Raw genomic sequence first — 21,771 nt, 5'->3', positions numbered from 1 at the left:
TAATAAAGTCAAATGATAAAATAGTAGTAATATTACCCCTATTATTTATTGTTTCTTAAAGAGTGTGTCAAGTCAATAGTTGAACAAATGGAGTACTTTAAAGAAAATACAAAAAACCGTTTGTGTTTGATCAATAAATTTAAAAATCATTTTGAGCAGCAATTAGTGTGACCAAACTTTTTAAAAATGCTTCTAAGTGTAAACGTTTTTTCTACGAGTAACACTTATTTTCTCCAAAAGTTTGGCGAAATACTTTACTTTTTCAAAATAAAAACTTTTGGCCTTCCAAAACTTGATCAAACAGACTAAATATATGATTAACACTAATTTGTAGAACACGAAAAAATGAAAGAAACACATGATAATCAAAAGGATAAAGTTACAATTAATTTGAGACCTATATGCTAATGTATGTTCCCCCATTCCCTTTACCCCAGTTGGTCTTGTCCTATTCTTCTCAATTAATTGACTTAATTCTCGACTAATTCACTCACATGGCTGATGGCACCGTCCAAGAAAACTGAGATTATATTGCAAATTAATCCTACTCTTTAGCCGAACATTTTATTTTGCATTTGTTAAGTGGCGTGCTCTCCTAATTCAATATATATAAAATAAACTAATTTTTATATTATTCTCTCTAATGTGGCTTCATGAAATAGGTTAAGTTATTGTTTTATTATTCTAATGTGACTTTATGATATAGGTTAACTTAACTTTCAAGGGAATTTGTGATTCAAGTAGGAAAAAAAAACGATTAGGATCGATGATGTAACCTTTATTTCCTGAAATGATTAATCCCCCGGTGTTCAAAAATGGTATTCCATCAAGTAAGCAGCATTTCAAGTGAAAATGCGATTAAAAAATGAATTGTTGAGATAATTGGTGAAAAATGCTATTCCATCAAGTAAGCAGTATTTCAAGTGAAAATGCGACTAAAAAAATGAATTGTTGAGTCAGAGAAAAATAAAATAAAAAAATGTCAGAAGTGGGATTTGAACCCACGCCCTCTTACGAAGACCAGAACTTGAGTCTGGCGCCTTAGACCACTCGGCCATCCTGACTTATATGATAATTCATTGATACTAATCAATGACCTAAAATAGAATAAAACAAAATAAATTACGACAGTGAAAAATGATCAGGAACCAGAAAATAATAATAATAATAAGCCAATTACGTAAGAATGTTGAATACTGAAATTTTAGTAGGAGAATCGACTTGAACATATACTCAAATTCATAATGTATCCTACTAGTAAAACTTTAGTTATTGTATGATCAAATCAAAGCCCATCTTTCATGTGATGTTTAATATAATGTCCGTTGTGTCACCCTTACCACCAAAGGCCCATGCCCCATGTATGTTAATTAATTAATTGAAGTTAACTAAAAGCCAACTTCATGTAAAATTAGTCAATATATAATTAAGTACTATACATAAGTAATTAATGTATGAAAACATTTATTAATTACCTCAAACATTGAGCGAGCAGCCTTGTTGGAAAGAGTTGAATAATTACCTCAAACATTGTTTTTACTATATAAAATTGATCAATGGATCAAACAAAATTCATATAAAACTTTAAAACATTTAATTTTGAGTTTTCCTAATTATAATAGGAAATAGACAAAAAAAAATAAAAAATTGTGGCTCCACCATCCCCAATACCCACACTAGACATTCGTGAATGGTCAATTTTTCACCTCTTTAACATTAAATTCCGATCCCATGCATGTATAACAGGAGTACATGCTGCTGTGTACTTGTGTTTTGGTTATAAGTTCTTTGAATAGATATCAATTTACTTATATATACTGTTTCATTCTTGCATCACACAGATTCAACTCATTCGACATTTTTATGTCATATATGTTTAATGTTTTTGTCTGTTCATGCTCATAGTCATACCTAGCTAACAATTCTCTATGCATTGCATTTCTTCATGGTGATAGCAGAGAACTATTTAACTTGTTCTATTCCATCTCTCTTTTTATTTAATTTCCTTGGTACCCTATGATATTTTTTATTTCTTTATTTTTATTGTTATTTTTATTATTTACAATAGCTTATTAGTTTCTGCTTGTTTTTATTATTTTACCAAATGCCTTTTTTGTTTAAATTTTATCTATTTTTCTTTCCGAATAATTTAACTTTTCCAAAGGACGGGTGCAGTGAAGAATAATACGAGTAATTGATGGGTAAAATTAGGAAAAAAAAATTAGCAAGAAAATAAGTAAACCTCGGATCAAACTGAAGCTCAACTTGGGATGAAACGTATAGAATAATATAAAATATCTACTTCGAAATGTTTTCAAGCAAACCAAAATAATTAGGCATAAAATGACTCATTTTGTCCTTCAAATTAGTCCGTATTTAATTTTTTTCCTTTTATCAATCGGACTTATGCCTAGTCCAAATATAACACATAAAATATTATATAGACGTATGCGTCACAAAAAAATTATTTAAAAATCTGCACAAAATAGAGGCAAAACTGCAAATGGCCACAATTAGGAGCTTAGCACCTCAGCTTGACTTCCCACATTGTGATATCCAATTTAGTGGCGGAGCCAGAAATTTCATGAAAGATGTCTAAGAATTGCATAGGTAAAAAAGGAAAATTAACGAATCGGTGCTATATATAAAATTTTGTAAATCAAATTATGTAACATAAATAATATACCAAAAATTTTAAAATCAAAGTATATAATATTTAACTTGGATGTTCATGTTTATTTAATATGAAGTGAACAGAAAAAAGAAAAAAAAGAAAATTCAGTTTAAAATGAAATCACATTTTTACTTAAAGATTTCACCGAGAAATTGAAAATAAAGAGTAGATCAAAAGAGATTTTTTAAAAGAAATTTTATATAAAGCCTTTTTCACTTTTAATAGTTTTATAGAAAAAAAGAAATAAGATTTTCTAATAAACTTTAAATTAAATAATTAATTTTAAATTTTATTTAAAATTTAATGAAAAGAAAAAAAAAATCAAAAGTCAAATTGATTAAAAAGTTAATTGGCTACTAAACTTTTTTTTTCCTTAAAATTTTAAGTTGTAGGTCTCATATTTAAGATTATTTTAATAGATGTAGGTGTGGGGAATCGAGCTCACATGGAGGTTGTTACCCTCAACTTTGGCTGAACACCAGATTCTAACAAGCTAAGAACGTTTGTTGTTTCAAGGGTTTTCAAAACATCTTATTTAACTATTAAAATATCATTTTACTTATATATATGATGTAATTTTTAGACGAAGGGTGTCCAAATAGTGTAGCTACGCCCCATGGTCATCATATTTGTTTCACACAACAACAATCAATACCCTAGTAATTTGCATCAAATATGTTAGTTAGCTAATCATTTGTTGAGACTGGAAATGTGCCTGTATATTAGATTGATCTGCGTGCTTAATCTCTTCAATTACAAACTAGACAATATATTCACAATCCAATATCCATTAACCATTTTTATGTTTTATTGTGCAAATGGAAAAAATAATTACTAATTCTTTTCAAAGGGAAAATGATATTTGAAAATTGATCCAAAGTTAAATGCTAAAAAAAAGTGAAAAAATTTCATTGCCAAATACCCTTTAGTTTATTTCTTGCAATTAGATTGACATCCTTCAAATTGATTCCCTTCAATTTAATAATGACGAACGGGTTATAAAATAATCTCATATGTATGTCGTGGCTAAACCTAGGCAATTCTGTATCATAATGGATTAGAGTTCATTAAGTTTAAACAATTAATGTAAAAGAGGAAGGTAACCAATAATTCATACGTGTTCCAAATATTATATACACCTCGCCAAAGTTACAAGAATCGTGTTTCTAGAAAATTCCTTAAGATTTTCTTTTTTTAGTAAAAAAGTAGTATGAAAATCTGCCACAAAAGATGTTCATGTCAATTTAATAATGACGCTTTGCTGTTTCCACTTGACAAAACTATGACTCCTCCAATCAACACAACATTAAGAAGCCACGTATATGCTGAGGCATCTTTCTTCATCACTCACAAGCAATAAGGTAACGCAAAGTGGCAACTCAATTGAAGACAAGAAAGAGCAATGATTAAAGGTTTGTTTTCAGGAAGCACAACAAGGGACTGCCCATTCTCTTTTGGCACACACTACTCTGTTTCTTGTCGCTTTCTAATACAATTTTGGTATAAATAGGATTCAGTTTTGATCATCCCCAAACTCAAAAAGTAAAAGGAAAGGAACAAAGAGAGCAAAAAGATGGCAACCTTTTCATCAAAATCCAATAAAAGATCCATCAGTTTGCCAAGCAGATCACATCCAGCTACTCAGAATATTGAAGAGGAGCTAAACAAGCTTAAAACTTGGGAATTCTCTGCTTCACCAACTGCAGAAGCTGTTTATAATGCTCTAGTTGGTTTTGGGGAGGTACATAAGTGTATGGGTGATCTTTTAAACCTGCCCTCGACTCTTCAAGCCCTTTCTCAGTGCCAAAATAAGAAATGGGTCGATGAAATCTTGGATAAATCTGTCAGATTTCTTGATATTTGTGGCACAACAAGGGAGTTCGTGTCGCAATTTAAGGAAAATGTTAAAGATGTTCAGTCTTCATTGAGGAGGAGAAAAGGAGATTTGAACATCAACAACTACACCACATTCAGGAAGAAAATGAAGAAAGAAGCCAAAAGTTTGATTACAGCTTTGAAAAGAATGGACCATGAGGAAGTAGTTGATGTAATGGAAATTGATGATCAACTTGTCTCAGCTGTTATTAGAGTCCTAAGAGAAGTTGCCACAATTGGAATTTCAGTATTCCAAATGGTGTTGAATTTCTTATCAGCTCCAATTTCTAAGCCAATTAGTAAATGGTCTTTGGTTTCAAGATTGGTGAACAAAGGAGATCAAGAGAATGTCAATGAGATAGAAAGTGTTGATGTTGCATTAAGCAGCCTTTCCAAGCCTGGTGCTAATGAAATGGAGAAGATCCAATTTGTGCAGAGAAAATTGGAAACAGTGGAAGCTCATTTTGAATTCATTGAGAATGGTCTTGACAACATATTTAGATGCTTGATTAGATCAAGAAGCACACTACTAAATATTGTCTCTTGCCAATGAAAATACTATACTATTGTCCTGTATTGTATTGCATAAGCATATCCAAATATTTGTAGGATATGCTTGTGAAGTCCATGTAAAGGAACAATTTTGTAATTAAGAAACATACAATGAAATTTATTATGTAGCTATATCAATTGAGCCTCTTTTTCTCTCTAGTCTATTTTTCTAACTTCAACCAAACAAAAATAGAAGGATGAACTTAAACATACACGTGGTGTCCAGGCCAGCTTTCAAGCTACTGAGTGTTTTGAACATGAGACCTCAAATTTTCAACCACTTCATTGACCACAAGGTTACACCTTGAATGCAATGATGATCATTCGACATGTTAAGTACTATTTCTTTGAGGTAATTAACTAATTCAACCTATAATTGAATATCATGACCAGGGGTGGATCTAAAGGTACGGGTGGGGTGCCACGACATCCAGTGATTTCGGAAAAATCTTTGTATATATATGTATATATGTATCAGAAATTAATATATATTAACTTTGCCACCCATTGAACAAAGTGATGAATGGTTAAAGTGGCCAAGGGCATGATATGCCATACTCGCAATGCGAGTTTGAATCTCGCTGCTAGCATTATTTTTTTGTGCGTGCAGTGAAGCTTTTTTTTTTCTTTTCTTTTTTGTCTTGTTTTTTTAATTAATGTGTGAAGGGCTTTAGTTTTTTCTTCTTCCATTCATTCTTATTTATTTACTATACTTTATAATTCAAATTGACTCATTTTCACCGTAGTTAATTCTTAATTTTTTTAACTTTCACTAATTATTGATAAATATTATTAAGAATGTATTTAAATAGTAGTTTTTAAAAAAATATAAGTTTTAAAAATGATGAATATTATTACTAGAGTTCTTTCAATCTTCACCGACATTCTTGCTAAGTAAGATGACTAGGTTGAAACTACAATTTTATTCTCTCTACTATATATCTGCAACAGCACATAAAGTCAATGGAATATGAATATATTCGGTTAACACTATAAGATGGTTTATACAAGCTCAAATTTTAATGTGAAAAAAATTCTTTTTTTCTTAAAGTCTAAGTGAATAAGGCCTTTAATTCCTAAAAAAAATAAATTGAATTGTTTAGTTATCTCTAATCACAGAATATCTAAACAAAAATATTACTAACATGCATGTTTGATCGATTTGTTTATAAAAATTGAAAAGGATAATAACCCAAATTGTAATTCAAAATTAAAACAATCGACCCGTTTATCTAACTTGAACGATGTGACACCCAGGACCTCCAAATCCTAGCTCCGCCTCTGATCATGACCATCGGTTGAACTGGATTGTAAGTAATTAGCTGTTAAGCATTAATTATTGAGGATTCTCGTAGTAGAAAAAACGGACCAAGGAAACATCAACGCAACAGGCCACTCGTGCACACCTAACTAAATAAGAAACTATAATAATTAGATCTGAAATCCTTTAAATGCTGACTTATAAATAAACAATCAATTATAGTAATTATCACAAACATACAAATCCAGCCTTCCATTCGTGCACAATTAAAATAATTTTCTTCATTATTCTTAATCTCAATTATAAGCAGATGATTTATTTATATAATGATATCGGTGCTTGTCTCCTTCTAGTATTGAAGAGTTCCACTCGTCCAGCTAAGACAATCTCAGAAAGCCATGTTCTTGCAGACAAAGTACTAAAAGAAAAAGAAGATAAAAACCTAACAAATGAAACGAAAGAGAAGTTAATATCTCAAAATATCACTCACGATGCGATCACATATCTAAGTTTTGATAAATAAAAATTACCATTGAATACATACACTTCTTCACTAAAGTTGTTTACAATTTATTTTTTTTGAAAAAAAGTCGTACAAGAATCTTCTATAAAAAATCTTCATCTCAATTTAATAGTGGCGACTAGCTGTTTCCAATTCTTGACAAACTGAAGCTCTTTCAACCAAGAGTACCATCAACAAGCCACGTATGTGCTGAGACATCTTTCATCCGCTTTGAAGCAATAAGGTAACGCCAAGTTGCAACCTGTGGAAGACTAAATCATTAAAAACATCACTAATGACCAGAGTTTTTTTCTCTTTTTTTAAGCATAATAAGCTCACCGAACTCGTAGGTAATCCCCACACCTCGTCACATGGCAATCTCAACGCTATAATAGCGGATTATTCTGTATCTTGTCGCTTTCTGTGAAGTTTTGGTATAAAATAAGATGAGTTTTGAAGGTCTTTCTTCATCCCCAAAGAAAAACAGAGGAAAAAGATGTCAACTTTTTCATCAAAATCCAATAAAAGATCCATCAGTTTGCCAAGCAGATCACATCCAGCTACACAGAATATTGAAGAGGAGATCAACAAGCTCAAAACTTGGGAATTCTCGGCTTCACCAACTGCAGAAGCTGTTTACAGTGGTCTAATTGGTTTGGGGGAGGTGCATAAGTGCATGGTTGATCTTTTAAACTTGCCCCTCACACTTCAATCCCTTTCTCAGTGCCAAAACAAGAAATGGGTCGATGAAATCTTGGATAAATCTGTGAGATTTCTTGATATATGTAGCACAACAAGGGAGATCGTATCGCAATTTAAGGAAAATGTTAAAGATGTTCAGTCTTCACTCAGGAGGAGAAAAGAAGATTTGAGCATCAACAACTACACCACATTCAGGAAGAAGATGAAGAAAGAAGCCAAAAGTTTGATTACAGCTTTGAAAAGAATGGATCATGAGGAAGTAGTTGATGTAATGGAAGTTGATGATCAACTTGTCTCAGCTGTTATCAGAGTCCTAAGAGAAGTTGCAACAATGGGAATTTTAGTTTACCAAATGTTGTTGAATTATTTGTCAGCCTCAAATTCTAAGCCAATTAGCAAATGGTCTTTGGTTTCAAGATTAGTCAACAAGGGTGTAGATCAAGGCAATACTGTAAATGAAATAGAAAGTGTTGATGCTGCATTAAGCAGTCTTTCCAAGTGTGGTCCTAATGAAATGGAAAAGATCCAATTTGTGCAGAGCAAATTAGAAAGAGTGGAAGCTCATTTTGAATGCATTGAGAAGGGTCTTGACAACATCTTTAGATGTTTGATCAGATCAAGAAGCACACTATTAAATGTTGTCTCTTGCCAATGAAAATAGTATTGTATATCATAAGCATCCGAGTATTGTAGGACATGTTTATGAAAACCTTGTAAAGGAATTTTTTTGTAATTATACATATACGGAATCTTAGTTATACTCACAAACTCTGCCTGTCTTTCTCTTGTCTATCTTTCTAAGTTACCATCAACAACAATCTGGCAAGGAACTTAGATATATATACTTTGGTTAAATCCATGAAATGCTTCCCTGAATGAACAAGTTAATTTGACTCATGTTAATTTGACATTTTTGAGGGATTCAATCTAAGTTTGACTAATAATATTGGAAAAAGCAATAAGAAATCTCTATTGGTATATGCTAACGTAGATAAGTTAAAAGTAAAATTAATTTTTAGCATATGAATCACGTAAAATGAAATGATGAAAGTAATAAAGGTTACCTCTAAAATGTCCTACGCACTTAATCTTAGTAGTGCAAATAAAAGACATGGCGGAGATGATGATCTCATGAGTGATGGTATTATGTTAGTTTTTTTTTTAAAAAGAAATTAGCTGTATTTAAACGGACCAAGGAAACATCTATGCAACAAGCCACTCGTGCACTAAAATATGTATTATTCGTCTCTATTTTCTTAACCACTGAATCTATTTATTAATTAGTGAAATATAATCACGAGATTCTTCATCTGGTTAATTAGATCTCAAATCCTTGAAATGTTTATAAGTTATAACCTATTACCTATTCTTCTCTACATTTGTTGATTTTTTTTTAAAAATATTCATCCATAATCTTTTTGAATGATACAAATAAACCATTATCAAAATCCGTCTTTAACAATATCAAATTAAATTATCAGGAAGAAATCAGTGATCTTAGTTAGGAGTTAATCCATCACAAAATGGGGGAGGATACATTTATAATAACGCGTTAATTTGGAACTAAGCAGTTTATAAGTATATTATAAAGAAGAGGATTGTACTCTCCAGGTTAGACAATATATTTATATGGATTGCTAAGTTAACTATCATGGACAAACAAATCCATATTTCCATTCGTGCACAATTTAAAATTTTGTCTCATTATTCTTAATCTCCATTATGATCAGTTGATTAATATAATATAATATAATATAATCATATTGATTGTTGTCTCCTTCTGGTTTCAAAGAATTTCACTCCTCCAGCTAAGACATCAATGTACTAGAAGACAAAATTGTAGAAAAAAAATATTTTTTTTAAAAACTAACACATGAGGTGGTTGAACTGGCGCAATGCCCGGGAGGAAGGGAGCCTAGTATTTACACGTGGCTTCATCTAGATGATCTTGTCATACCATCTCATAACTAGAACAAATTAAATAATTAGCAAATTATTGGTTTTTCGTTGCACAAATAATGTGACAGGTCAACTAGGTTAATGGACTGCCTACAGTAAAATCACATATTAATCCGCAACATATAAGGAATATCGCCATCAAATCTTAGTAACTCAGTTGATTAACTATGTCATATTTTAAAAATTACATTTAGAAATTTAGTAATCACATTTTTATGGGTAATCCTGTATTCTTGTGAGGTAGGTAACCAACAAGCCATACGTGTAGTAGTATCACCTTTGCCACAGTAGCACTAGAGTTCCCTTATCCCTTCAATATGTAATCTAACTTTATTAAAGTTGTTTCTGAAAAAGATATTCAATAAGCAATAACAGATCTTAATCTGAATTTAATAATGGAGCTTTGCTGTTACCGATCATTGACAAACTATGGCTCCTCCAACCAAAACAATATTAAGAAGCCACGTACATCTTTTATGATTAACAAGCAATAGGGTAATGCAAAGTGGCACAATAAGCGATGCCCATTCTCTTTTGGCACATGCCAGTCCAAATAACAGAGTACTCTGTTTCTTGTTGCTTTCTATACAATTTTAGTATAAATAGGATTCAGTTTCAAATGCATATCCCCAAACTTTAAGTCCCAAGTCCATAGAAAAAATGGCAAGTTTTTCATCAAAATCCAATAAAAGATCCATCAGTTTGCCAAGCAGATCACATCCAGTTACTGAGAATATTGAAGAGGAGCTCAACAAGCTTAAAACTTGGGAATTCTCTGCTTCACCAACTGCAGAAGCTGTTTATAATGGTCTAGTTGGTTTTGGGGAGGTGCATAAGTGTATGGGTGATCTTCTAAACTTGCCCTCGACTCTTCAAGCCCTTTCCCAGTGCCAAAATAAGAAATGGGTTGATGAAATCTTGGATAAATCTGTCAGATTTCTTGATATTTGTGGCACAACAAGGGACCTTATGTCACAGTTTAAAGAACATGTTAAAGATGTTCAGTCTTCACTGAGGAGGAGAAAAGAAGATTTGAGCATCAACAAGTACACCACATTCAGGAAGAAGATGAAGAAAGATGTCAAAAACTTAGTTACAGCTTTAAAGAAAATGGATCATGAGGAAGTTGTTGATGTAATGGAAATTGATGATCAACTTGTCTCAGCTGTTATCAGAATCCTAAGAGAAGTTGCCACAATTGGAATTTCAGTATTCCAAATGGTGTTGAATTTCTTGTCAGCGCCAATATCTAAGCCAATTAGCAAATGGTCTTTGGTTTCAAGATTGGTGAACAAGGGAGATCAAGACAATGTGAATGAGATAGAAAGCGTTGATGTTGCATTAAGCAGCCTTTCCAAGTCTGGTCCTAATGAAATGGAGAAAATCCAGTTTGTGCAAAGCAAATTAGAAACAGTGGAAGCTCATTTTGAATGCATTGAGAGTGGTCTTGACAATATCTTTAGATGTTTGATCAGATCAAGGAGCACACTACTAAATGTTATCTCTTGCCAATGAAAATAGTAGTAGTATTGTATTTGTATTATTGCATAAGCATCCGAACATGCTTATGAAAAACCTTGTGAAGGAACATTTTTTGTAATTACACATATACAACAAAAACATACATATATAAATCATAGTTATACTCACAAACTCTGCCTCTCCTTTTTTCTTCTCTCTTTTCTATTTTTATCAAACAAAAATCTGGCAATGTACTTAGATATATACTTTGGTTTTATCTTTGATGAACCAATCAGTTAATTCTTTGTTGTTCCAAGGCCCTGAAGAGTGTACCTAGATGGTTATTTTTTTCATTTACCAAATATGTCAAAAAAATTTAATCTATAAAGCAAATCAAACCAATAAGAATATGTTTTTTCAAACCAACAAATTCAGCCTTTGCTTCCACTATCTCTAAAACGCTTTATGGGGTATAGAGATGGCAATTAGCGCAAACTCTTAATGTGGCGGAGCTGGGCTAAACATAATTTTTGAGAAAAAAATCAAGGTCCGGATGGGTGAAAAAGGAAAGTGACTCGCTTTTATCCTAGACAATAATATATTAATCACATCTTCCACACAATCAAATATACAACCATGTTGAAATAGATATCCTAACTATATATCCATTGGGATATTAATCTCTATAGACGAAGAAACCTATAAATATTGTGAAAGAAAATTAACTACTATATGATAAATGTTTGTACATTTTGATTTAGAATTCTACTGACAAAATAAAAATACATCACCAATAAAATAATTACAAATTATTGTAATTGATTAAGAAAAATACATAGAGAACTTTCACATATATAAGAGATATTTATTACAAAAAAAAATATAATTAAACACAACTTCAATTTTTACATTTTTCACATAAAAATTATTTTTAATTTTTTTTTATTCTCATGACCAAACGTCTACTTAATGTTATTCATCATTTTCACTGCATGTGCCCAAGAGAGTTGTTTATTAGTTTTGTGAAAAAGTGATTTTTATGATAGAACCAATAATTATAAGCATTAAGTTGGAGATTCTCTCGATAGAAAACATGGAGGAAATAAGTATCAACACAACGGGCACACTAAACTAAATTATATTCGTCATTATCTTCTCATCTCCTTTTTTGATTTGTGAAATCTCAAGATTCGTCTCCCTCTTTATTGGCTTTTTATTTTAAGGGGTATTTATCCATAATCTTTTTTGCATAATACAAACAAACCATTAATCAATCTTTCTTTTAACACTAATTATACCGACCTTTAGCATTGTATATCCTCCACTAGTAACAATAATTAGGGGGAAAATTAAAAGTGTTTGGTGCAAATAACAATCAATTGAGCATTAATTAAAACGTGTTGTATAAGGGTCTACCTCACTTTAGTATGCTGTGGATGGCAGGGAACATTAGAAGAACAAGCCACTCGTGCACAACTATTTATTAATCATATCACCTTCTTTCATTATACGCCTTAATTTGCACCACATTTATTTGCACTTTAGCCATTTATTATTGAACACGAAGTTCTTGAGCCAACGTGTATTCGTGTGCCAAATTGAATACCGCGTTGGAGCCACATGGTAGACATATTATTAATTGTCATCCGGTAGCAATGGCACAACTTTTGGCAGCCAGGAGGGAGCTGACCTGTAACTGAAGTCCCGTATGAAGGCAAAGTTACACAATTCTTTTTAAAAGACAGTTGATTAGAGTCTTTGTTTGCTAAATGTATATCACTTCACCACATTAAAAGGGCATAACCACATGGCCAAATTACAATCACATGCTCAGAGTAGTAGACCCCCTTTTTGTGCTTATATAAATGTCCTTGGTTGATGCTCATTGCTCACCAAATTTAGTTTCTCTTTACACAAAGAAACTAAAAGTAAAAACATAAAAAGCCATGGCAGCTCTTGCTTGTTCAAAAACCAAGCCTTTTCGATCGATCAGTTTGCCAAACAGATCACACCCCACAACTCAGAGAGTTGAAGAGGTGCTGAATAAGCTTAATAATGGATTGGAGACATCAGTTGTTGCACCAACATGGGAGACAATTTGTAACAGTTTGCTTGGGTTGGAGGAGTTACAGAAGTGCACGGATGATCTTCTTAAATTGCCTCAAACCTTTCGGATCATATCCCAACGCCAACATGTTAAATGGTTTGAGGAGTTATTGGGAAACTCGGTTAGGATTCTTGATATTTGTGGCACTATAAAGGAATTCGTCTCTCAGTATAAGGAAAATGTAAGAGCTCTTCAATCTTCACTCAGAAGACGAAAAGGAGATTCAAGTGCAGAAGCTGGAATTGCAAGATTCACCAGTTTCAGCAAGAAAATGAAGAAGGACGCCAAAAGATTAGTCTTGTCCTTGAAGCAATTAGTGGATTGTGAGACTCTCACCGCAACAATATTCCTGGAAGCAGATCAGGAGACAATAGCTGTGATTAGAGCACTAAGGGAAGCCAATGCAGTTTGCATTTTGATTTTCCATATGCTCTTGTCCTTGTTGTCTGTGCCACTTTTGAAGCCCAAGCAGCCAAAATGGTCATTGGTTTCAAAACTGATACACAACGGAAGAACAGAACACGAAGGCCTAGAAAACAGTACGATCTTGGAAACAAAAGTGGAGACTTTTGAGGCTCAACTTGACGACATTGAGAAGGGATTAGAAGGAGCATTTAGGAGCCTGATTAGATCAAGAAGCTCGCTCCTGAATGCTTTCTCCAGCTAATCTGGAAGTTCCTACTCCATTAACTGTATAATAGTTCACCACACTGTACATGGATATTAATTTTGTACTTATGCTAGAAATATATATTACACGAATTGAAAGACTACTCAAAATTCGTGTTTCTTTCACTCTATCTGACTCCCTTCTCCCATTACCTAGCTAAGAAACATCAATCTGTAAAATCAAATCAACTATGATAAGTATCTCATGGGTTATAACTTAAAGACAATTTCCAGTTTCCTGAAAAAACTTTAAAAACTTGCTTGAGCTTGGATTTCCAACAAAAAAAACCTATAATAACATGCATTTTCTAGTAAGTGTTTCAGTATTTCTAGAAAATTGATTGACCAAGTTAATTCACCATTTTTCTGCACAAACTAGTCTGAAAATAACTTAATAAGCCACATCTACGTAAAGTTAGAAACTTGTGGTGGAGTGGAAAATATTCCTTCATTCTTAACCAAGAGGTCTCGGGTTCGAGCCCCCTTGGATACGGAGTCGCCTTTGTTAGGGAGCGCTTTACCCCAATGTGGAACTTTCTGGCGCGAATTCTGATTTAATCGGGCTCCAATGTGGGTACTGATTCATTTAGAATGTGGGTATTGATTCATTTAGAGTATTTTAGAAGACGATCAATTTCAGCAGTAAGTTTCCTCGTTAATTAAGTGCGAGCCTGGAGTGTAATTATGAAAGACATGTACCAATTTATTAATGGAACAGAAACTCATGAAAAATGAGACAACATTAAGCAAATCCACATAATTACTTTGATTTGATCAACAAATGTATTGCACACACGGCTACTTTACTAAACACAAGTAGTTTGGATCGAACCAAATCGACAAATTATATACTGTAAAATTATAAACTTAATATACAATGTTTTATGAACACTATTAAAAGTATATACCTAATTAAATAATTAAGATAACACATTTATTGAAATTCGATTATTTTGTCGGGCTTTTTTTTTTGAACAAAATCAAAATCAAATCAAATATTATCATTTAAAAAAAATGTAAAATCAAATCAAATTCAAATAAAATTAATTTGTTTAATCAGTTTGGATCGACTTTTATCTAAATCGTGAACACTCCTAGTAGAGAATATTGTGTTTTCCTAATGAAATCATTATTTTTCTAGTGCAACATATATGGCCTTAAATCGATGAGAAAAATAATTTCTTAAAAAAATTATTTCACTTCATAAATACCTATATTACCTGTCACAGTATCACGGTTTCAACCAAAACAAGTAAATATAATATCAATTATACACACCCTTTTAGTAAAAAGAAAAGAAGTGAAAATATATTGTGCCCCTAATTAATATTTGGGTTCTATTAATTAGTTTATATGAGAAAGACAACTCAACCTCTACATCTTAATTGTAAGGCGCACCTGAGGTATGCCTTACAAGGAGGCTCCAGAAGGAGAAGAAGCGGACGGAGACTCCGAGGGTTAGGGGATCGGTTTGGTCGAGAATTTCATTACCTAAGTACGCCACTCGAGAAATAGGTTTGATTGTCCATCTTTTTGATAACTTTAACTGCCAAAGGAGCGGGGCAACTCGAGTTAGACGAGAGGCAGGGATGTAATTTCAAAGAGGCTCGACCGGACCCAAGAACCGGACAGAAGACAGGCCCCACTGCCCGAGACTCGACCCCCGATTTCCCATACTATTGAAACCATCTCCTGATTCGTTGATCTATTGAGCTAAGGCAGCTCTGCATATAGTGTTTTAGAGTCATACTTCATCGCCGCCCGGTCCTTTCGAACCGGAGGAGCCAGGGCTCTGACCGCGTGCCTGTTGAAGAATATCCCCTTCTTTCTTATCGAGAATTTCCGAAAAAGACTCATTTTTAATAATAATAAATAAGGTAAGCTTTATAGCTCCAACCTAGTCAAGGGGCCTTAGCCTATTCCTTTCTGCCTTTTGAACGCGGGAATGAACTAGCCTAGAGGAAATGGGCGTCAAGCCTATAAGTCAAGTACGCAAGAAAGTGCTCTCTGAACCAAGCTAGATAGTCTCCACCAAAGATGTCGCTAGATGGGGGTATCAGGGGGTCCCGTGGTTCCTATGCCGCCGCGTTTCCCGGTCCTTTCTTTTAGTGCTTCGACCCGAAGCGATAGCTTCTAGCTAGTTCAGTGGATAAGATGGCTGCGCGATCGGCTCATGTTTGAGCATGATGAATCACTTCGTGCCGACCTGTTCCCAATCCTTATGCTTTTTTTTTCACCGGGCTTGGATCGAGGAAAGCAGGCTAGACACAGCCCTTCCTATCTGATAGCCGCCTTGCGCTAAGGCACATGTTACGCTACACCTTACCACAAACAATTTTACGGCGGCCTTCCGGTTAGCACATGTTAAGCTACACCTTACCAAAAATAATTTTACTGCAGCCTTCCGGTTAAATGTTGCTTTTTTGGTTTGAAGGTTTTTTTTTATTGCCCTTTTGGAATTTTTGCTCAACTTTTTTGCCCTTTCGGCTCCGAACTCGCTATTATCGACCTCTAGCTTTGTATATCCTCCACCAGTAACCTCTGAGACTAGTCTATTTCTAACTGATAATTAGGGGGAAATTAGAAGTGTTTGGTGCAAGTAAAGATCAATTGAGCATTAATTAAAACGTGTTGTATAAGGGTCCACCTCACTTTAGTCTGCTGTGCATGGATGGCAGGGAGCATTAGACGAACAAGCCACTCGTGCACAACTATTTATTTATTAAAACATCTCCTTTCTTCTTCTTTTTTCTTCTTTATTTATTTTCCGCCCGAGGTTTAATACTCATATTGGAGTCCGACTAAATTTGATTCGGAGAACTAAGAAGAATAATCCCCTCATGCACAGCTATTTATTTATTAAAACACCTTTCTTTTTCTTTTTTTTTCCGCCCAGTGTTCGATATCCATATTGGAGTCCGACTAAATTCGGATTCACACATAATCTCACGTTGGGGGTAAAGGCTCCCTACAAAGCCGACTCCGTACCTGGAATTCGAACTCGAGACCTTTTAATTAAGAATGAAGGAGTACTAATTATTTCATTACAACCTTGTCGGTCATACCACCTTCTTTCATTATACCCCTTACTCTGAATTAACACCACATCTAATCTACACTTTAACCATTTATTATTGAGCCGCATCAACCGTGTGCCAAATTGAATAGTGGCTGAATATTTGATACCGCATCAGGGGAGCCACATGGTAAGCATATTATTAATTGCCATCCGGCATCATTGACATTTGGCAGGGAGCTGACCTGTAACTGAAGTCCCATATGAAAGCAAAGTCACACAACTCTTTTCAATTTCAAAACAGTGAAGGCTAATAAATGACAATTATTTAGAGCCTTTGGTTGCCAAAAGCGTGTCATTTTACCAATTTAAAGGCATATCCACATGGCCACATTACAATTCACATGCTGAGCGTCCCCCTTGTTGTGCCATCGACCTATATAAATGTCCTTTGGTTGATGCTCATTGCTCACCAAATTTATTCTCACTTCTCACAGAGAAAAAAGTAAAACACAAAAAGCTAGCCATGGCTGCTCTTCCTTGTTCAAAAACCAAGCCCTTTCGATCAATTAGTTTGCCCGTCAGATCACACCCCACAACTCAGAGAGTTGAAGAGGTGCTGAATAAGCTCAATGGATTGGAGACATCAGTTACAGCAACAACGGAGACAATTTGTAATAGTTTGCTCGGGTTGGAGGAGTTACAGAAGTGCACGGATGATCTTCTTCAATTGCCTCAAACCTTTCAGATCATATCCCAACGCCAACATGTTAAATGGTTTGAGGAGTTATTGGGGAACTCGATTAGGATTCTTGATGTTTGTGGCACTACAGGGGAACTCATCTCTCAGTATAAGGAAAACATAAGAGCTCTTCAATCCTCATTCAGAAGACGAAAAGGAGATTCAAGTGCAGAAGCTGGAATTGCAAGATTCACCAGTTTCAGCAAGAAAATGAAGAAGGATGCCAAAAAATTAGTCTTGTCCTTGAAGCAAGTGGATTGTGAGACTCTCACTGCAGCATTCTTGGAAACAGATCAGGAGACAATAGCTGTGATTAGAGCACTAAGGGAAGCCAATGCTGTTTGTATATTGATTTTCCAAATGCTCTTGTCCTTCTTGTCTATGCCACTTTTTAAGTCGAAGCACCCAAAATGGTCATTGGTTTCAAAACTGATACACAATGGAAGAATAGAACTTGAAGGCCTAGAAAACATTACGAACATGGAAACAAAAGTGGAGACTTTTGAGGCTCAACTTGACAGCATTGAGAAGAGATTAGAAGGAGCATTCAGGAGCCTAATTAGATCGAGAAGCTCGCTCCTGAATGTTTTCTCCAGCTAATCTGGAAGTTCCTACTCCATTAATTATTTAGTAGTTCACCACATTTTGTAAATGGATAATTTTGTACTTATGCTAGAAATATATATTACAAGAATAGAAAGACTATACTCAAATTAGAAAATGTATTTTTCTGAATTCAAAGTGAATAATGCAGACCAGAATCTATTTTCCTGCCAGGAAGTGGATCTTTTGTGTTATTATCTTTTCTTTGTAAGGTTATTAGTTTCAAAACGATTTTCTTGGTAACAGAGAAATCCTTCAAGATGAGTGGCAACAGCTTGTTGTGGTAATTCTTTGGATATGTATAGGTCCTTTAGGCCCCTATTAAAGTGATTTAACAGCACTAGTTAGTTACAATTATTTTCATTCATGTAGTTCGTGGATTATTAGTCCCCTTTCTGTACTCTTCTACAAATCATCTAAATACTATGTTTTCTTATTGCATTAAGACAAAATGATGAAATAAAAAAAAAGATGAACATGAATTCAGCGGAAACAAAGAAGAAATCTCACCCGAAAGGACATGCAAACACAAACATACACAAGTGAGTGACGTGCATAGGATGAAGAGAGGGAGGGAATTCTCCTGTATATTTTATGTTTCCATTTCAACATACTTTTTCTTTTATAATTTCTCACGCAGTGGGGATACATTTACAGAAGTTACCACTTGGCTAAGGGCCTCATTGGCTCATTTTGGAAATTTGCTCCTGTACTAGACATTCATTCTCCGTATTAACTTTACTAATACAGTTTAAATCAAATTATTCTTTTTAGGTGTTTTCAGGAGTACAAATTATTCACATGATTGAGTGAGGATTCATAAACCCAACCTCAATTGATTTGAGATTGAGTCTGTAGTTATTTTTTTGTTTTCAGGTACACCAATTGTTCATGACATACACAACAGGAATTCATAAATTCACATTGGAATTTAGCATGTTAAAGCACCATACGGAATTGATCAAACAAAAATTTACCTATCTTCACTTGAACCCGAGTATTCATTACCAAATACCCTTCCGTCTGTCTACACCCTGCAAAACAAAACATTTCAATCAAGTCAATCACACCTAGTTACACATTGTCAAAACATTGTTCATCAGCCATCCATACAATATTTTCCATGAAAATAAAAAAGCACCCATATAAGGAAACCAAAATATACCTGGTGACTTCGTCACAACTAAATCCATCCCTCTATAACTTGATCACGTTTCTTTAAATTCTGGAATATATTATGAAAAACAAAATCCTTTCGTGTGTCAAACCCAGGGCCGTCTTAACCCTTAGGCCACTAAACCTATCGCTTGGGGCCCCCATTTTTTAAAAACAATTACTTATATATGTTATTTTAAAAAAAATTATATATACTATGAGTGTTATGATTTCTACTAAGAAAATTGCATATGAGATGAAAATAAACCTGAATTTCCTAAGAAACAATTTGATGAAAATATGCATAGCGAAATCACAAAGTCTCTTGAAGAATCTTTTAGAGTTAATTGTTTTATTATATGTAAAGTAGATCAAACTATTTTTTCACTTCAAAATAGATTTGAACCAATTGAAGCATATGAAAATATTTTTGATTTCTTATTTAGTGGTAAAATATTGAGATCACTACATGATCTCATTAAAAAAAAATGGTCTTAACCTTGAACTTTCTTTAACACGTAATAGTTATTCTGATATTGATGATCTTGATTTATTTTTTGAATTAAAAGTGTTAAGGGAAACAATACAAGTAGAAGATAATGATCTAATGAAAATCTCCATTCTAATAAAAAGACTTTATTCTTTTCCAAATACATATATTGCTTATAGAATAATATTAACAGTTCTTGTAACCATTGCCTCAGTCGAAAGAAGTTTTTTCGAAATAAAAAATTGATTAAATCTTCTTTAAGATCAACAATATAATGTCTCAAGAGAGATTGAATGAATTAGCTATATTATCATTTGAAAAGGAATTATTAAAACAAATTGATTATAAAATAGTACCTAATGACTTCGCATCTAAAATAGCTAGAAAAGTAAATTTTAAATAAAAGTATATATGATGAAAAAAATTAAATATTAGGGCCCCTCTCTTAAGTTTCGTTTGAGGCCCCCACTGTTGTTGAGTCGGCCCTGGTCAAACCCAAATCTAAAATTCAAAAACTTGATCAGAAATTGACATTAATTTCAATCAAGACAAGTGATTATTGTCTATGAAACTCAAAACTATAAGGACTATTTATTTTACCAGAAAATCAACGAGAAGAACTATTTAAAGCTAAAAAAAAAACAATATTCTCTGTGGAAAGAAACGAAGAACTAAGAGCTTAAAGCCTGTGTTTTGTGAGCTTACCTTGCCTGAGACAAAAAGGAACTGAAGAAGACGGAAAAGAGACGGAAACGGGGGGGAGATGGACAGGTTCAGGTAAAATTAGAAGGGTATGAACTCGGCCCGTGTGTGTCTATTCATTCTTGGGCCGGGCTGATTTCGCGGCCCGAATAGCAGCTTTTGACATAGCTTGCGTTTGGAATGTGATATAAAGTCTCAGGTAAGATTTCAAATCACCATTTGGAGGCAATCTCAAATTCTTCAAAAAGCATGAAAATCATTAACCGTCCACATCATGTTGCTTGCATGAGAAAATTTTGCTATGGAGTAAGGCAATACATGGGAATCTGGATCTTCAGAAACAACATGTGCTGGCTTAACTAGCAGAATTGAAGAAAATCCAAAATCACAGGTCTCAGTGGGAAGATAATATAGCTGCAAGAATGGCTGAGTTTGAAGGAATTGCTAGAAAAGAAGAGATTGCTTGAAGACAAAGGTCTAGGGCAACATGCCTTAAGGCGCCCTTTGAGCCTCATGAGATCGTGGACAACATCATAGTTTGTGCTGAGGACAAGTTCCCAGGTCCAGATGGCTTCTTTGAAACACTGTTGGGAAATCACTAAGAAGACTTGGTAGCACTGGTAGAGAACTTCCATGATAAGGTGGTTTTCTAGAAGAACATTAATGCAACCTTTGTTGCATTGATCCCCAAGAAAGTAGGAGCAATGGAGCTAAATGACTTTAGACCTATCAGCCTAATTGGGGGAGTCTACAAAATCATAGCAAAATTGTTGGCAGAGAGACTCATGAAGGTGATCAACTGTTTAGTTTTTTTTTTGTTTTTTTTTTTTTTTTTATTTTTTTTCTTTATTTTTTTTTATTTTTATTAAACATAAAAAATATCAATAGGGACAAGTACAAGCAAGGGGGGCTAGGCCTTACCTTACTAATCCTAATGAAGTACCTAACTTCTGCTACCTAACAAGCATGAAGAAAATAAAAGCTAGAGAAAACTAAGTATTTTCTGATCATCACAGAGTTTATAATACACTCCATGATGATATTACAAATGAGGATGCTTAAATAATGTAAAAATATGTCAATCAAGAAGAAAGTTGAGTTACCAGCCTCAAACTTTCTATTACTAAAGTATGAATTAAAAAAGATTGATTGCCCATCAAAAGTAACTTGAAGTATTTTTCTCTTGTCTTCTTCTTCAAACCTATCCAACAACACTTGATGATTCATATCTTCTTTATGGATTTATTGGATCTAGTTGAACCTATTGATACTGTCAAATGGTTTTGCTTTGCCTGTCGCAT

The 21,771-nt window shown here is 33.7% G+C and overlaps 5 protein-coding genes and 1 non-coding gene across 6 annotated transcripts; 5 read left to right on the top strand and 1 right to left on the bottom strand.

Annotated features, from left to right (window-relative positions):
* Positions 1 to 980: 980 nt before the first annotated feature.
* TRNAL-CAA (transfer RNA leucine (anticodon CAA)) lies at positions 981 to 1,064 on the bottom strand. The gene has a single exon. It is a non-coding gene; the product is annotated as a tRNA-Leu (tRNA).
* A 3,158-nt stretch (positions 1,065 to 4,222) lies between these two features.
* On the top strand, positions 4,223 to 5,239 carry LOC102586341 (uncharacterized). The gene has a single exon (XM_006340749.2). The coding sequence runs from the start codon at positions 4,248 to 4,250 to the stop codon at positions 5,100 to 5,102; it is 855 nt and encodes a 284-aa protein (XP_006340811.1). The 5' UTR covers positions 4,223 to 4,247; the 3' UTR covers positions 5,103 to 5,239.
* A 1,972-nt stretch (positions 5,240 to 7,211) lies between these two features.
* On the top strand, positions 7,212 to 8,310 carry LOC102586002 (uncharacterized). Its single transcript, XM_006340748.2, has one exon. It carries the CDS (start codon positions 7,361 to 7,363, stop codon positions 8,219 to 8,221), a length of 861 nt encoding a protein of 286 aa, XP_006340810.1. The 5' UTR covers positions 7,212 to 7,360; the 3' UTR covers positions 8,222 to 8,310.
* Positions 8,311 to 10,185: 1,875 nt separating this feature from the next.
* On the top strand, positions 10,186 to 11,040 carry LOC102585669 (uncharacterized). The gene has a single exon (XM_006340747.2). It carries the CDS (start codon positions 10,186 to 10,188, stop codon positions 11,038 to 11,040), a length of 855 nt encoding a protein of 284 aa, XP_006340809.1.
* Positions 11,041 to 12,565: 1,525 nt separating this feature from the next.
* Positions 12,566 to 13,873, top strand: LOC102604668 (uncharacterized). The gene has a single exon (XM_006340891.2). The coding sequence runs from the start codon at positions 12,933 to 12,935 to the stop codon at positions 13,758 to 13,760; it is 828 nt and encodes a 275-aa protein (XP_006340953.1). The 5' UTR covers positions 12,566 to 12,932; the 3' UTR covers positions 13,761 to 13,873.
* Positions 13,874 to 17,222: 3,349 nt separating this feature from the next.
* On the top strand, positions 17,223 to 18,394 carry LOC107059206 (uncharacterized). The gene has a single exon (XM_015305691.1). The coding sequence runs from the start codon at positions 17,305 to 17,307 to the stop codon at positions 18,118 to 18,120; it is 816 nt and encodes a 271-aa protein (XP_015161177.1). The 5' UTR covers positions 17,223 to 17,304; the 3' UTR covers positions 18,121 to 18,394.
* The last annotated feature ends 3,377 nt before the right edge of the window (positions 18,395 to 21,771 follow it).

This window comes from Solanum tuberosum, unplaced genomic scaffold (genome assembly GCF_000226075.1).
Source record: "Solanum tuberosum cultivar DM 1-3 516 R44 unplaced genomic scaffold, SolTub_3.0 scf00020, whole genome shotgun sequence".
Classification (NCBI taxonomy): Eukaryota; Viridiplantae; Streptophyta; class Magnoliopsida; order Solanales; family Solanaceae; genus Solanum; species Solanum tuberosum.
Note: the sequence above shows the minus strand (reverse complement) of the source record. Positions and strands in the feature narration are given on the sequence as shown.